We start from the raw sequence: 18,284 nt of genomic DNA, 5'->3' as shown, positions 1-18,284 counted from the left end.
GCTCCGCGCACTCCGCACCTCAGAATTTGCCTTCAGCACTGCGCCTCCTCTGAGTGTCCGAATGCGTTACTCTTTCCTCCTAGTTGTAGGACTTCCACTCAGCCACCGTTCCTGTGGTTCTGGATGATGTCCCTTCCGTCTTTTAGTTTCACTTTTGAAATGGTTGTTCGAGGCGGCAAACTCCGGCGTTAACCTATGCCGCCATCTTGGTTCTTCCCATTCTGTTTTTTGTATACTTACTCATTTTAAAGTAACAGTAAACATACTACACTTTAACATGTATAACATTTTAAAATGGAAATTTAGTTTTCCAAAACAAAAACAGATTTGCTGAGAAGAGGGATTGTTCTACATTTCCATTTTCTTTAATGTCTAGTTTAGTCCTACCTGCTTCTGGATTGAGTCTTTTGCATTATCACACATTATGCAACCTTTATACTTTGGGAGATTTAAAAAAAAATTGTTGACATTATTACAGATGTTTCCCATCTTGTGAGAGATTTTAAAGTGCAAGATGCATATAATCTTCTAGTATTGTCATGAAGATGGTTTTGACATCGCAGATTTCCTTAATGTCATCAAACCTAAGAAATAGTTAATTCTTTAAAATGAAACATGTTAAAACTAAAATAGATTTTTCTTATGATAATTTGAAGAAGTATTTTAAAATGGAAGTGATTTGATGAAAGTTTATTTCCCAGATGTGTTTCCTTTTACTAAATCTCTTATTCCATGTCAGAAATTAGTATGTCAATCAGTCTACAGTTAATTGTTTCCACATTCTTTTTTATCTAAATCAAAGGAATAGAGGGGAAAATAATCCCTAGTTTGAGACCAAGGATTCTCTTTCCGTCTTTTTTAATGTTGCTCTAGCTTTTTAATTTGTTGTGATTTAACCGTTTGGCTGCTGACATATTTTTTCGGACATATGCCAAAACTGCGGCACTAATTGCGCGTGTATGGGAAAAAATGTAAAACACTTTTTATACAAATTCTAGTGTTTTGGAGCAGCATTATTATGCTCTCCGCAGTCTTGGCATAAAAAAAAAACAGGAGCGCTATCACGCTCTTCGCATTTTTGGAGTAACATAAGAAGAGCGCGATAGCAGTGAAACGGTTAAAAAAATATAATCAGTACTAGAGGCCTGGTACATGAAAATTTGTGCACTGGGAGGGAGGGTCCCTCAATCTGGCCTGCCCCCTCTCACAGTTTGGGAACCCTCAGGAGATGTCCTACTGACGACTTAGGCCCGCTCCCCATGGGGAGCCACAGTTTGGCCTCCCTCTGTGGGAGGCGACTGGCTGATCATGGGAAGGCATTGCACCCATCACCCTTTCGCTGCTGCTGCCTCTGGCCTCCCTCTGCGGGAGGCAGCCGGGGCCAATCATGAGAAGGTGACTCCCCCATCACACTGCTGCTGCTGCCACTGCCAGCTGCCGCGGCTGCCTGAGCCTCTGCCCAGCTCTTGCAGCAGCAGCCACTGCGGCTTTGTCCGGAAGACGTCCTGTCTAATTCGCATATTACCCCTTTATTAGTATAGATGGTATGAGTCTAACATTTGTTTTTAGACTCATGATTTAGTCATTAGTTAGTTATGTACTATAAAATATTTACTAAATATTACTTATATGGTAACATGTATTTTCTTCTATAAAGCACCAGAATTTTGAAGAACAAATGCAAGGCATGAAGACCCAGCTAATTCAACTAAGTACCTTACTTCGATTGTTGGACAGTGGATTTTGCAGTTACTTAGGTAAGGTAGTGAATCAGAACTATACCCAACAAATTGTAGGGTAATTCATAGGGAGAAAAAAATGTAAATGACTCTTTTAAAGACATATATGTTCTATTGCTGTTGCCAGGGTTACTCTGAGGAATAAAAGTGTAGGACCAAACTGTCTTGGCATGCTTATGTCTTAAAAATATTTTTCATTTTATTTTATTTTTTAATATATTTTATTGATTTTTTACAGAGAGGAAGGGAGAGTGATAGAGAGTTAGAAACATTGATGAGAGAGAAACATCGATCAGCTGCCTCCTGCACACTCCCCACTGGGGATGTGCCTGCAACCAAGGTACATGCCCTTGACCGGAATCGAACCTGGGACCCTTGAGTCTGCAGGCTGATGCTCTATCCACTGAGCCAAACTGATTAGGGCTTAAAAATATTTTTTAAAAAAGTTATTGTTCTTTTTTATATTTTTTTATTAATATGTTTTTATTGATTTCAGAGAGAGGAAAAGAGAGGGAGAGAGATAGAAACATTGATGGGCTGCCTCCTGCATGTCCCTTATGGGGATCAAGCCCACAACCCGGGCCGTGTGCCCTAACCAGGAATTCAACTGGTGACCTCTTGGTGCATGAGACAATGCTCAACCAACTGAGCCACATTGGCTGGTCTGTGTACTTATGTCTTAAAACAATTTATTTTTAAAATGAGTTATTTGTTGTTATTTGGTTGTTTTCTTTTAAAGAAGTTAGCCTGCAAACTTTGAATTGTTTCCTTTAATTAGTAGAAGACAAATTTATAGGACTTTCAATAGCCTAAAATGCATAGAGAAATTTGAGTTTGAAATAGGTCACTGTGTTCTGAGATAAATAGCATGAGAGTAAGCCATATATTTTTTTTTCCCTTCTGTATAGAATCTCAGGACTCTGGATACCTTTACTTTTGCTTCAGATGGCTTTTAATCAGATTCAAAAGGGAATTTAGTTTTCTAGATATTCTTCGATTATGGGAGGTAAGTTCTTAAATTATACAAATGTATTATTTCTTATGGAAAGCAACAATTTATTCTATAGAATATAAATGGATTATACCAGTCTACCTGAAATTTCTAAAGCAAGTATGTTTCACAATTCTGATAGTTTGTTGTCTCTCCTTAAAATTAATGATCTTGAGCTGAATACCTGATCTTTCGAGCCTTTTTCTATAAATTATAATCCTTATGAGATTTGGGGCTAGTTGATTTTCCAGATCCAGTTCTCTAGATCATTTGTGTCTGTGTTCTCTGCTGGGGCGACTTGACTGTGTGAGGCTCTGCCATATTCTGGTATAGGTTGTAGAGTTCAAGGACTTTTTAGCAGGCCAATCAGTTTAGATGGCACTGTATTTATAGTTTGAGATATTGGGAGGGAGCAGACTTGTATTTTGCTTTGTAAGAGAAACTTAAGTTAGAGCAAAGTATGAATAATAACATAACACATTCTATTATCTGTATTTAACAGATGAGGAAACCAGAGTTTCAAGAAAAACTCACATATTCTTTTCTTTTTCTAAAATATGTTTTTATTGAATTTTTAGAGAGGAAGGGAGAGGGATAGAGAGATGTAAACATCAATGAGAGAGAAACATTGATCAGCTGCCTCCTGCATGCCCCATACTGGGGATTGAATCTGCAACCTGGGCATGTGTCCTGACTGGGAAACAAACTGGTGACCTCTTGGTTCATAGGTTGATGCCCAACCACTGGATTACACTTGCCAGGCAAAACTCGTATGTTCTTGACCTGGAATCATATTTTTAAAGGTTGTCAATTTTGTTATTTAGTACTCAACTTTTTTAAAAGGATGGATTGAGAATATTATTACCACATAGTTAGAATAACTTCCTAATCTGTGTTTACCAAATATATTGGGATGTTAAGTGGAAACCCTTGGAGGTTAATTGAATTTCATTTAAACTTTAAAAAGTTGGATTAGTCTGGAAATTATTCAACTTGATTTACACCTGGTAAAAGAAATGAAAACATGTTAAGTATGCTTTAATAGTATGGTTATATGGGTCTTTTTATGTTTCCAGGTAAGATATTATTAGGGCCGAAACCGGTTTGGCTCAGTGGATAGAGCGTCAGCCTGCGGACTGAAGGGTCCCGGGTTCGATTCCGGTCAAGGGCATGTACCTGGGTTGTGAGCGCTTCCCCAGTGGGGGATGTGCAGGAGGCGGCTGATCGATGTTTCTCTCTCATCAATGTTTCTAGCTCTCTCTCTCTCTTCCTCTCTATAAAAAATCAATAAAATATATTAAAAAAAAAGATATTATTAGGTACATTAAACAGGGGGAGATTAAGGCCTTAAATTTGAGGACATAAGTAAATATTTAGGAAGAAGTGCAGCTATTGATTAAATATTTTATGCATTTGGGTATAAATTTGGGGTATTTGATTGAGTTTTTGTCACAATATGTGACATATAATATGATGTTTAAAATGTAGAGTTGTCTGTGGGTGTTTTTGGTTCCATGCATTGTGTAACTGAATCTTTTTTATTTACAGGATTTAGTTTTCTAGAGACAGAAGGTGATTTAAAAGTGAGAAACAGCATGTAATTGAAAGTTCAGGAAAATATTGAAAATGCCTCTAACCCTTATACCTTAAACTTAACCTCATAGCTGTGGCTCCTTAATTAATACCATTCATCATATTGGTTAGACTCGATGATTTGCTTATTGTAGTTACCTAAAGAGCCACATTTGGAATTCATTGTGTTCACAAAATGTTAATTACTTTGTAGGTAAAGGTAAGACTTTCCTTCTCTACCCCTCATTTCCTAACTAGAAAACTGGTGGACTACCTCATCTAAGCACCTTCTGCTTTGCATAGAAGGCATTTAGAGTTCAGCATTGTATATATGAGAAAAATGTTTTAGAATTATTATAGTTTAGTAAATAGTTGTTTTGTTTTATAGGTAATGTGGACTGAACTACCATGTAAAAATTTCCATCTTCTTCTCTGTTGTGCTATTTTGGAATCAGAAAAGCAGCAAATAATGGAAAAGCATTATGGTTTTAATGAAATACTTAAGGTAGTTATTTCTTTAATTTAGATTTTAATATTTTGTTTTTATTCCCTGTTTTGATACACAAAACATTTTCTTGAAGATTTATTGAATCCCTCGAGTAATTTAAACTGTCAGTGACTCTGGGAATGACAGTTCATCAATTACATATTGGCCAGTAGTTAGGAGAGAAGGAAAATTCAATGTACACTTTTTTAATAGTTAATTTTCTAAAAGAATATTGTTATTTTGCTTATAACTTTAAGATAGTAGACTTGAGACAGCTGTTAGATTTAATGTTCCATAAGCTTATTAGTTATTTTTCAGCTTTAAAACAGGAAATGATCTAAGAAAAGATGTATTAAATGTTCTGATTGTTTGTAGTGTGTGGATATTTTTATTTTAAGGATTTTATCTGTAGTAAAATGTAAGTGGTAATTATTTATATAGTAGAACATACAGTGCTTCCAATTTTGATTGTCATTTTATTTTATTGATTCACTTTAGCATATTAATGAATTGTCCATGAAAATTGATGTAGAAGATGTACTGTGCAAGGCAGAAGCAATTTCTCTACAGATGGTAAAATGCAAGGTATACAGTATATATATATATATAATTTTTTTTTAATCCTCATCCAAGGATATGTTTATTGAGAGGGAGGAGGAGAGGGAGAGAGAGAGAGAGAGAGGAGAGACATTGATATGAGAGGGAAACATTGATGTGAGAGAGAAACATTGATCGGTTGCCTCCAGTGCACACACTAACCAGAGGTTGAACCCACAACCTTTTGGTGTACGGGATGATGCTCTAATCATTTGAGCTATCTAGCCAGGGCTCAAGGTATACAGAATTTTAAATAATTACAAGATTTTTTGTTAATGTTTTTGGTGGGTTGAGCTCAAGAACAAATTTTTCTTCTTAGAAATAATATAAATGGCTGTTTCAGCAAGTTGAAGGCAGCCACAAAGCATTGGCTAGCATTTTGTTTACCATTATAGATTTACAACATGTAATTGAAAACAGTTGGTTAACCATGCTAGATGAAAATCATATAATAGGGCAAAATGGCAAAAGTAATGAAAACATTTCTGTGACAACCATCGAGGCTGTAGAATTTTTTAAAAATATATTTTGATTGACTTCAGAGAGGAAGGGAGAGAGAGAGAGAGAGAGAGATAGAAACATCAATGATAAGAGAGAATCATTGGCTGCCTCCTGTATGCCTCCTCATGGGAATCGAGCTAGCACCCCAGACATGTGCCTGACCGGGAATCAAACCATGACCTCCTGGTTCATAGGTCGACACTCGACCAAGGAGCCACGCCGGCCAGGCGATGCTGTAGAATTTAAGCATTGGTATGTATTCCCTAGTCGAATTAGTGAATACAGAATAGGACCGCATATTAAATATGAAATGTCTCCAAATAAAGACAGTTGCTAATCAGAAACGATTAGTCCATGCCATTACATTTGTGTATCATGCTCTTAATTTGTTTGATAACAAGGCAAATTTGATTATCTGAATTCAAATCATAGATGTATTTTGACTTTTGCATTTTTATGAGAATTATTATTTGGTCTTTGTGTCATTCGTTCATGGTTCCAAATGCTTATTTTGGTTCAGTTTAAACACTTATTTGGTAGGTATTCTGTTCAAAAAATATCAGTGGTACCTTCTTACATTTAAAGGAACCTTTGTATATTGAGGGGGAAAGTATGAATAAGATAGTAGAAAAACAAGGAGAATGAAACAAATGCTAAATATTAGTAACTTTCAATAATAAAGATAAATAAAATATTAGTAACTATGTTTGTGGGTGTGATAGAGTGGGGTGAAGAGGGTTGATTCAGAATAGATCAGGGAACCAGTTAATGAAAAAAGTGGTTAGGATTTCATTTTGGAGTGAAGAAGGAAGGTTTGAGAGGGAACATAACAATTACAATCTTAGAACAAATGTTCAAATTCTGGAATCAGTGTAGTCTTAATTAGAAGTGTTTCTTTGTGGTTAATTTCCCTCTATGGCGAATGATGGTTTTGTTTTTCATATTCAGGAATTGCCACAAGCAGTTTGTGAGATTTTGGGGCTTCAGGACAGTGAAGTCACAACACCAGATTCAGACACGGGTGAAGATGAACATGTTGGCTTGACTGCTTGTTCTACACCTGCGTTTCAGAGTAACTCCTTGCCTGTACTTACTGCCAGTGGAGCCAGAGATGACAGCTCCACACAGATATCAGTGTCCCCAGATGTTAGCAGATTAACACCTGCATGATCCTTCTTGTTGCTTACTTTTTGAAGAGACACTTTGTTGCAACTTCTTTTCAAGTTTTTGAAAGGTGGAAATTTTAAATCTTGGTAATGATCATGCTTTAAGATTAATGGAAAGAAAGTGTACTGATGTTCTTGCATTAAAGCTTTACAAAGATTTACACTAATTATTTTTGTAGTTACTTCTACCAAATAGCCTTTCTTTTTCAATAACATTCCCTAGTATTTTTATAGCTAAGTACATTTTATTTTCTTGTGGATGTGGATGAACTGGAATCGAATAAATATTACAAGTGGATGAGTTGGAAATTATGCACTTTGAAGCCATTCACTTTGTTTACTCTAAATTTAATGGCTTTGGATTTTATGAAATTAAATGTTGAGCCTTTCTATAGCATTCTAAACTGAGAAGTAGATTGCTACCCAGTGACAAAATAAAAGAATTTGTTTTTCTCTGTTGTTTACAATAATATTCAGCTTAAATATTTATGCTGGTCGAATGTGATTTAAATTGGACATTTTCATCAATGCAATTTAATATGTAGATAAAGAGCTACTTCAAGCATAAGAGGATTGGCAGTATATTTTTTACAATGGACTTTTGTTCACTTGTATATAAAGACTATATAAGTACTTATTTATGAGTATAAGAAAGGGATAGCATATTTTCTTTAACTGAATAAACTTGACTATTGATTTATATACCCTGATTTGACAAAATTAATACATAGCATCAATATGAGATCTTTTTCAAAACTATTTTCTTAACCAAGCATTTATTTCATGAGGCTACATTCAACCCTATACCTGGTATAATTTTGAAATTAATTACTCGTAACCTCACTTTCCTAATGTTTTATTATCGTTCCTAATAATGTATTAACTACTAATTAATCTGGTCTTTAAATTTTTATAAAATACTCTTTGCAAAAAGCTTATGTAAAAAATTTCAGTATACTATTATAAGTCTCAAAATAGTACTCTTTTGTATATGAACAAAGCTGTTGTTTTTACCATGCAGTGTTGCATGATTTTAAGTTATGTGGAATTAACATAACTGGTTCCGTTTTCATTGTAATTTGTTAACGCCTGTACATATCATTAAAATACATTTGAAGTTGAAGTAGTGTTTTCAATTAAATCACACCTAGAAAAAAATCTGCTGGTTCTTCATTAGGAGAAAATAAATCCAAGGTGGACCCAGTAAATTTCATATTTTTATGTGATCGAAACAGTCAGTTGGATGAGTTGTGGAAATAAATAAGACTTCTCTCATAACAAAAAAGTTTTCACCAGCATGAAATTGGGCATAGTGTTGCCATGGAGGATATAATTATGTGACGCAGTAAAGCAGCTTTCTACAGTTGATGCTAACAATGTAAAATGTGACGCAGTTCAAAATGATCCAATAGATAGGTTCTGACCCCCCCCCCATAAAAATAGAGAAGCAAATGAAATTTTTTCCTACTTGAGCATTAACTGACAATCATGACAGAACCATTAGATGTTAGTTTTTAATATCATATGTGTTATCTTTCATCAGTTAATAATGAGTAAGCCTATTCAGAAAAAAAAAAAAAAGTAAACTGATCAAAAACTCAGCATCTCCAGCCTTTCATTTCCTGCTGTTCAGGAAATTGCTTAGAACATCTTGATGTCCTTCTTGTCCTTCCTGGACAGGGGGCTTTGGGGACATTTGTTCCCACTACGTAATGTGATATCTACTTCAGAGTTTTAAAAAAATCTTAACACATTTAGTAAGTTGAACTTTTGTCAAGTTTTAAATAAAACTACTTGCTAAAACACTTGATTAAATAGTCTAGCACATTTTTTATACGGAAAAGTAATGTAGTGCTAGATAGAGTTTTTATTAAAGTATAGTTGACGTACAATATTATTTTAGATTCAGGAGTACAAAGTGATTCAACATTTATATACCTTACAAAGTGATCTCACTAAGTCTAGTAACCGTCTGTCACTGTACAAAATTACGATTTTATAGACTATATTTTCCATGCTATACACTACATCCCTGTGACTTACTTTATAACTGGAAGTTTGTGCCTCTTATTCCCCTCCACCCTTTTAGTCTTTCCCTCCACCTCCTTCCCTTCTGGCAAACATAAGTTTGTTATATCTATGAGTTTATTTCTTTTGTTTTTTTATATTCCACATGTAAGTGAAATCACACCGTATTTGTTCTTCATTGTCTGACATTTCATTTAGCATAATACCCCCTTGGTTCATCCATGTTGTCACAATGGAAAGATTTCATTATTTTTTATGGCTAATACTCCATTGTGTGTGTAGACATGTATATGTGTGTATGTATATATATATAAATACACATCTTGATTCGTTTGAGAGTGACAGTTTGGTTCCATATCGTAGTTACTGCAAATAATGCTGAAGTGAACATAGGGGTGCATATATCTTTTTTGAATTAGTGTTACAGTTTTCAGATAGCTACCCAGAAGTGGAGTTGTTGAGTCATATGATAGATCTATTTTTAATTTTTTGATGAACCTCTATACTGGTTTTCACAATGGCCATACCAACTTGCAATCCCACCAACAGTGCATGAGGGTTCCCTTTTCTCCACATTCTTGCCATCATTAATTATTTGTTGTGTTTTAGATAATAGTCAATATGACAAATGTTATGTGATACCTTATTTTGGTTTTGATTTGTGTTTCCCTGATGATTAGTAATGTCCAGCATCTTTTTATGTGTCCATTGGCCATCTATATGTCTTCTTTGGAAAAGTATCTATTCAGATCCTCTGTCCATTTTTTTAATCCCTGTTCGTTGTATTTTTTATTTTTAAATCATCACCCAAGGATATTTTTCCATTAATTTTTAGAGAGAGGGAAAAAGAAATATTGATGTGAGAGAAACACATCGATTGGTTGTCTCCTGCACGAGCCCCAACCAGGGCCTAGTCCAGGGAGGAGCCTGCAACTGAGGTATGTGCCCTTGACTGGAATTGAACGCAGGACCTTTTGGTGCACAGGCCGATGCTCTATCCACTGAGACAAAGTGGCTAGAGCTGTTTGTATTTATTTTTTGATGTTGAGTAGTATGAGTTTTCTATATACAGGGTGTTCCCCAAAAATGTATATACACTTTGAATAATTATTAATTTCAGTGGGTTAAATCTGAAAAGAAAAAGTGAAATTAATAATTATTTGAAGTGTGTACATATTTTTGGGGAACACCTTTTTTTGGATATTAACCCCTTATCTCATGTCATTTGCAAATATCTTCTCCCAGTTGGTGGGTTTCCTTTTTCTTTTGTTGATGGTTTCTTTCACTGTGCAAAGCTTTTTAGTTTGATGTAGTCTCATTTGTTTCTTGTGGCTTTTATTGTCCTCTGCTGAGGAGATTGCTTGATAAAATCTTAATCAGAGTTCACAAAATCAGAGTTAGCAAATATTTTGTAAACTTCAGCTATTGAGATTGCTGAAATAGTTCAGATAAATTTGTTAGTCTCACTTTTTAAAGATTTGTTTTTTAGTTTTAACAAGATTTTCTGTTCATACCTTGATAACATATAAAAGATATGCTGTGTTATGTGATATTTAAAGTTGTTAAAGTTCAGGTAATGTCTAATTTTAAAAAGTTTTTCTTCTGATATAAGTCTATGAGAAACCTTTTTGCATTTAAGAACATCCCTAGTTTGATTGATTTATGTGTCTAGGATTCTTCATCTCTGTACCTTAGGAACTTCAGCCTTGGTGATGACTGAAGTTGTTTTTTGAGTAAGGAAAACATTCTTTTGGGATAGATAGTGGTTTTTGCTGAACCTGATTTTTCCAAGGGTTTTAATGGATGCCAACTAATTCTTATGGGAAATTCATGTAATTATGACCATTATTAAAGGTAGTTTATACAAGTAACCCAAAATGTTTATTGAAGAACCTAGAACTTCACCTGATCCGCTTGCAACTATGTTCAAGGTAATGCTATTCTAGCTTGGATTCCTGTACTTGGGGTTTCCAGAAGATGTGTGAACTTCTTACCAGATAGGAAGTCTTGTGTGTATGCATGCATATTTTGGGGGAAAGGTCACATAATTTCTTAAAAGGTTCTCCGGTTTTCTCAAAAGTTGAGAACCAGTGTTACAAATATTTAATGTGAGAATAATATGGCTGGTCCTAATAATTTTATATGCTAAACCTCCATTAATTAAAATACCTTCAGAGTGCTCATTTCCAAACCCTTGGTTTATATTAACAAAATTCATGCCCAGGCTCTACTTCAGATCTATGGAATCAGAATTTTTGGCAGGTCAAGGAACCTGCATTTTAACAAGCATTCAAGTGGTTCCTGAGCCTCCCCAATGAGAACTACCATTATGTATTGTATTTTATAGGTTAGTGTTTGGCTATGGTCAGGTAGTTAAGTCCCTAACTTTTAAAAGTAGTTCCTTGGTTTTCTAAGGTGAATTTGCCTTAGTTCTGGTTTTTAGCAAAAAGTGATGTCAGTCATCTTAACCTGTTGTTTTATGTAGATTTCCCCTTTTCACATTGTGAACATGAATTTTCAATGTCTCTTCTAAACATCAAACGATAAAATTTGAAATGATTCTGAAAGGTTTTCATCAGTACCTAATGTCATTACGTGGTACTTAATATCTGTGATTTTAATGTGAATACACTGTCATTTGAATGATGCAGTGTATTTGGCCTGTTCTCTCCTTGGGTCCTTATAACATGGGGATTTTCAGTTGTAGTTTTTTGAAGATTGTTGATTTCAAATATTTTTCATGCTGTCTTGTTATTAAACTTTTATTTTTTAGGCTATCCATCTTGTCATGGAGAAAAACTGTGTTGCCCTTAGATGCAAAGGTAGGGTCGGGTAGGGCAGTTAGACTGGACTGACTTCTATAACTCTTTTTGGCTATCCAAAGCACTCTCACAGCCCATGGAAAATTACACTATTTATGAACGCACTGTAAAAAAAAAGTAAAATCTTTTGCTAAGAACTGCCAGAAATCAGAAATACCATATTTGCATAATGTAATTCAATGCCTAAAGTTAGAATGTAATAGTTCAGCTATTACATACACTCCTCTTCCTCAAATATCTATGTAGTATACTGCTTCTCACACATCTCTCTCTGTGTAAAAAGAGACAGAATGAAAAGAACAAATTCCAGTAAGCTTAGCTATGATCAATGAGCAGTCCAGTTCTGGTTCAGCTTTTTTAATTAAAAAGACTTATTAACCTCAGGGATGGGCTTTTACTGTGACAGTAATAGATGTTTTCCAACACCACACTGGTCTTACTGGAGGTATGCTAAACGACCCAGTGGGTTTGTGGACCGCTATAAAAACACAAATAGGGCCGTGTTTACATTGCTTTAGATGTCTGGCCTGGTTGTACAAGGCACTGGAATGTCTTCATGGTGAGTTGTAGGCTCACTTTGCAAAGCAATTTGCTCTAGAAACCACTGACGTCATCCTGAGTGCTTAGCAGTTACACTGCAAGCAGTTAATGGTGGACACAGTATGCAGGATGCACCCAAAGAAAACGGGCCACATGCTTCTTGTTAGCTGAGTCAATTGCTAAGTGTGCCAGAAGGAGTATTTGTACACTAGAAAGTCATCAGTAGTTAATAGTATCTAACCCATTGATGATAAATAGATGATATATATCAAGACTTAAGTCGTTCAGTTTTCTGAGTGAAATTGTACTTTTTGTACTCTTAATAGAAGTAATGCTATTAAAATACATAGATGGTCCTATAGCCTCACCACCTTTCTCTCCCCAAATGACAAAATTCAAGATAATGTTCTTGTGCACATGTCAAAGTGTAAAGAAAGCAAGTTAGAAAACATTTTTGTTAAATTGCTCAGTTTAAATTCAATTTCTGGATAACTTTGGGACAGATATTCTTTTGATTTACAGAGCTTTTAAGGATTCTATCTACAAGCTACTGGACTTTCCAAATTGAGGAGAAACTCAGCCTTGTGGTTCTCACTAGCTTCTTTCACATCCTATTAGCTAATAGTGTATTTTAAATTAGCCTTTAACCATTTCAGTGTAGTATGAGGTGCTGAAGTTTCAGTTGGCGAAGGTAGGGAAGAAACCCTTTCATTGACATTTTATACCTAAGAGGGGTAACAAAAGAAACCCTAGCTTCATAAACTATAACTCATGGAATGAATGGGTTAGTCCTGCCAGAGGCACATTTTAGGGAGGAAATTTAAGGAATAAGAATGCATCAACTGCCCAGCTGGCGTGGCTCAATGGTTGAGCTTCAATCTATGAAACAGGAGGTCATGGTTCAATTCCTAGTCAGGGTATATGCCTGGGTCTGAGATCAATAGAAAAAAAAAACACCTTAAAAAAATGCATCAACTGAGGTTCAGAGGTTTGAATTAGATGGCAGAATCCTGGAGCCATTACTCAGCTTGAGCAGAATCCTTTTTCCTAATTTATTCATGTGATCCTAACAGGACTACAACTGAATCATTCCATATATGAGAACCTATCTACCCTCTCCTTTTACAAAAAAAAGATTCTTTACCACAGGAATTTCTTTTGATTACTCTCTAAACTTGATTTTGTAATATTTTTCACATGTCTGGATTGCTGAGTTTTTCATCTCTCTCTTCAACTCAGTAGTTCGGAATTAGAGTAAAAAGGAAAACTTACAAGAACGGAAGTTTATTCTGTGAGAAGGTTCAAATGTGAGTATTTATGTCCCAAATCTAATTTTTTGGGGTTGATTTTTGTGTATTGTGTAAGATAGTGGCTCCCAGTTTCATTCTTTTGCATGTGGGTATTTCATTTGAGAGTTTCACTGTGGAATGAGTCCATGAAAGGCCATGGTGTAGGCCAGTGATGGCGAACCTTTGGAGCTCGGTGTGTCAGCATTTTGAAAAACCCTAACAAAATACCGGCTCTTCCACGAAATACCGACTTCCGCGCACGGGACACAAAGTTTCAATCACACTACGTGCATGCCCACACGTGGTGTTTTGTGGAAGAGCCACACTGAAGGGGCCAAAGAGCCGCATGTGGCTCGCGAGCCGCGGTTTGCCGACCATGGATCTTGGGGGATCCCTCTTAGTCTCTTTTCTAAATTTATATTAAGGACTCTCACATCATCTGAGAGCATCACCATAGATTTAAAAATATATATCCTTTGTTAAACTTTTTAAAATCTTAGAAGCTTTGCATACTTTTTCTCCTCATTTACCTGCCGTCACTGCCTCAAAGTTTCTTGGTAACAATTCAGAGCTCCATACCTAGGTAAACATACATAATATGAGTTATACTAATAGTGTAGCAGAGTGAAGTGCTTTATTCAAGCCTGCTTTGTTCCCACTGCCTTCAGGCTAATAGCTTCTGCTTTAGACATGCTAGTCACTAGAGGAATTCTACTTGGGGCTTGAGGTTTTAAAAGATAGCTCCTCCCATTTCCCCTCTTCTTGACATAAAAGAAGCCTAAACTCTGTACTTTCTCTCCCCCCCACCCTCACCCCCGGCCAATATATTTTTAATGATTTTAGAGAGGAAGGGACAAGGGGAGAGAGAGAGAAACATCAATGATGACAGAAACATGGATCGGCTGCCTCCTGCACACCCCGTACTGGGAATTGAGCCCACAACCCAGGCATGTGCCCTTGACCAGAATCGAACCCGAGACCCTTCAGTCCATAAGCAGATGCTCTATCCACTGAGCCAAACCGGCTAGGACCCTGTACTTTCTTAAGATGTATTTTAGGAACTACTAGGGCTCCCAGCTTTGTGGTTGGTGCCTTCTTGATCAATAAACCTTGCCTTGTTCCAAATTCTGAGGTTCCTTTGAAGCCTCAGGCACACAGACTTGGGACTGGTAACAAGATGTGGTACTTATGGATAAATAGTAATGGTAACTGGTATTAATAGTAACCAGTAACAAGTGGTATTTCTGAACTAAAAAACAGTTTCTTTTACATTGTTTCCTCAAGGAGTTTGAGGTGGCTTAAGGTGAAGTGTGGATGCTTGGGCCACTTTATATTTTATGTTCTTGGAATAGAGGGAGAGTTTATTCTATGAGTTCCAGGAGTCAGATGTCGGGGGTGGGGACGGGGGGAATTCAGTCAAATTGATGGAATTATTCATTACAGAAAATGCCCACTGTACTTATGAACGTGAAACAGAAGGGTTAAGCTATTTGGGTTTTGACACAGGATATGGAGTCAGCTAGTCATGGATTTGACCAAGTTGCTCCTTAGTTTTGTGATCATAACCATTCTCTGAGCCCCTGGTTTCTCATTTGTAGGTGGGAAAAATACTACCCTAGTTGTGAGGACTAAGTGGAGTACATATAAAATGTTTAATACGGGGTGCCGGGCATGATTAAACCTTAATAAATGCTATCATTATTATCTGATGGCAACCAAATAGATACTGCCACAGGCCATCTTTTTTAATCTAAAGCTCTGTGGTTTGTTTTTCTTCCCCAAACATTCTATCCTACAGAAACAGCCTGGGGGCACCATTTGGTTTGTTTCCTGTTGATGGGGGTAATTTTGATTTCAAATCTGAACTGTATTCTGGTTTCATCTGAGCTACTGGCTCACTGATCCTAAAATACATCATTATCCTTTTTGTGCTTCAGTTTTATACCCTTCAAATTGGGCTTAAATATGCAGGCCTTTTATCAACCTCCCTTTATGAAAGTTGTTAGAAAGACAATGAGAGCACTCATATAAGATATATTTTGCTTATAAATGAAGTCTGATCATTCTCAAGTCAATTTTCTTGGTCAATATAGCAAATAATCATAAAAATTAAAATAATCACAAGCCATGTCTGCATTGAGCATTTTTAGTAGCATGGAAATTATAGTGACTATTAGACAGTCTGTGGACATTAAATCCCATTACTTGGCTGAAGTCTAAATACGTAGCTCTCCTAAATACGAGGCCAGGCATCTTCTCCTGGCTGGACTACTTCAAGTCCTAAGTGGTTTATGTCTTTCAGTCTTGTAGTCCTCCTCCAGGATGCTACTTTTTAAAAATACCAATGTGGTTATGCTATTGTCTTGCAGAAAACCCTTTCAATCATTCTTGAAGAATGAGGTGAAGTGCAAAGCCCACCGATGCCATTCAAAGTTTATCAGGATATAGGCCCTGCTTTCCTCTTCAGCCTTATCTCTCACTGGACACTCCTGCCTCCAAACCATTCTCTACCATTGTTGAGTAAACACTATGCTTTCCATATTTTCTCTTTTTTTTCATAATTGAGAGTATATTGTTTGTTTTGAGGATCAGTACACAAACATTTCAATTTGTACACAATTCTGAACATGTGTACCAAAATTGTAAAGTTACCTGAGCTATTCATTTCTAAACAGTGACTTTCCAGCTTAAAATTTTTGAGGCTAATTTTCCTTAATAGAGTATCAAGTACCAATATCTTTAAATGTTGATATGCTGTTACATCAAAGCCCCACTAATTTACAATTTAATATCATATATACTACATTATCAAATTTTCAATCTTTTGCAGCACATTAACAAAGTTACTAGGAAAATGACTACCACATCAACGATGCACAAAATTCTGGAAGGGAGAACCAAGATCAAGAAGTGTTTTGTTTGTTTTTAAGGAAACAATTCTACCCAAAACATGTGAATAGAAATAATTTAAAAATGTTCAAGACATAGCAAATGCACGACTGACTCTAAATTGCCATTTAGAATGCTTTCTAGTATAGGATATAGAACTGCCCCATCTATGGAAAGTTAAGCTGACCCCCAAGACAAAGCCTCCCATGTTCAATTGAAGCATCCATCTTATATAAAAACTGCTGTTTGAAATTTTAAGCCTGCTATTTTGGCTTCTGTAAATGCTTGCTTGCTTAAATAATAAGGAAATAAGACTACTCCCTGTTCCAGAGAAGTCATAAACCTTCCCCAGATGAAGTGATCAGTGCTGGCGCCAGGCCAAGCCTTTGTTTGAGATCTCAAAGCCCCAGCACATAGGGCTCTTTAAGAACTTGCAAAGGGAACCGGAAAAAACCCATATTTGGGGGACAAAGAGGGTAAAAAGGTGTAAATACAGGAAACTTCCTGTGTGACTTCGCCCAGAATTCTAGAGACATTTTTCTCTGGGCCCGCATGTAATAATAATAATAAATGTAACTCCATCTCTCTAAGCATTGCTTGGTTCTTCTCCGGTCTTCTGTAACACAATATCCCACTATTTTCTGGTTGTAGCAAAAAATAAACAACCAGCAAATGATTTCACCTCTTAAAATAAAAAAGCATTTACACTTAAAAAAATAGGATGAGGTGGAATTCCCTCCTTAAAAATGTTTCTAGGGCTACTAAAATATTTGCATTTGTAAAATAATTGATAAAAATATTGTTCTGGATTGACAAGAAGGGAGACGGGGACCACTGATAACACATGGTCTATGACATTAATCAGACTTGGCTTCTCCTGCTTCACCTGAGGCTGGACTCTCCTCGTATTTAGTTCCTCCATTTTCCGCAGATAGCTCTCCTTTTAGGTTCCTAGTCAGTCACTTCGGCCTGCTTTCCCTTTGCAGATTTACCTTTTCCTGCTGCCTTTTTTGGGCTATGTTTCCACTTTTGCAGGAGCAGGTTTGGCTGACCACCTCACCGACCTCCTCTTGGGCTCCTCCTTGGCCGACCCTTTGGCAGAGCAGACCTTCCTCTTGGGCATTGTAGCAGTGGGGCGGGCATGTGCTGGGTGCCCGAGGGCCGCAGCGCACCTAGTGACTGCGAGAACCTGGGCTGCCTGGCTGCTGCCGCTTTTCCGGCTGCCCAAGCTGCCCAGACCCCCATATTTTCTTATACTGTTTTCTGTAGATGAAATATGTCTCTGATCATTTCCCGTTCCCTTCTAACAACACAAACTCACTTTTATTTTTTTAAAAATATTTTTATTGATTTCAGAGAGGAAGGGAGAGATAGAAACATCAATGATGAGAGGGAATCATTGATTAGCTGACTCCTGCATGTTAGACTGAGCCCACAACCCAGGCATGTGCCCTTGACCAGAATTGAACCTGGGACCCTTGAGTCTGCAGGCCGATGCTCTATCCCAGCAAGGGCACACCTCCTACAAGCCTCTTCTGATTCCCCTAAGGTAGCATTAAGCACTCTCTCCCTTATTCTTTAATGTTTCCCTATGAAGTCAACATATTTTGTTCACTTATTTATTTGCATGTATGGTTTTTCAGCTAGTCTGTAATATTCTAGA

General features: G+C 36.5%; 1 protein-coding gene and 1 pseudogene across 1 annotated transcript in view; one reads left to right on the top strand and one right to left on the bottom strand.

Annotated features, from left to right (window-relative positions):
• TBC1D15 (TBC1 domain family member 15) overlaps positions 1-8,176 on the top strand; it is a 71,027-nt gene extending 62,851 nt beyond the window's left edge. The window contains exons 12-16 of the mRNA XM_015561328.1: positions 1,636-1,757; positions 2,648-2,745; positions 4,691-4,807; positions 5,288-5,374; positions 6,836-8,176. Of these exons, the coding sequence (XP_015416814.1) occupies positions 1,636-1,757; positions 2,648-2,745; positions 4,691-4,807; positions 5,288-5,374; positions 6,836-7,057 (646 nt within the window). The 3' untranslated portion in view covers positions 7,058-8,176. The remainder of the gene's footprint in view (positions 1-1,635; positions 1,758-2,647; positions 2,746-4,690; positions 4,808-5,287; positions 5,375-6,835) is intronic.
• Positions 8,177-17,440: 9,264 nt separating this feature from the next.
• Positions 17,441-17,822, bottom strand: LOC107182475 (annotated as a pseudogene).
• Positions 17,823-18,284: the final 462 nt, after the last annotated feature.

This window comes from Myotis davidii, unplaced genomic scaffold (assembly GCF_000327345.1).
Source record: "Myotis davidii unplaced genomic scaffold, ASM32734v1 scaffold54, whole genome shotgun sequence".
Classification (NCBI taxonomy): domain Eukaryota; kingdom Metazoa; phylum Chordata; class Mammalia; order Chiroptera; family Vespertilionidae; genus Myotis; species Myotis davidii.
The sequence above is the reverse complement of the archived record's forward strand: the minus strand, read 5'-3'. Positions and strand labels throughout refer to the sequence as shown.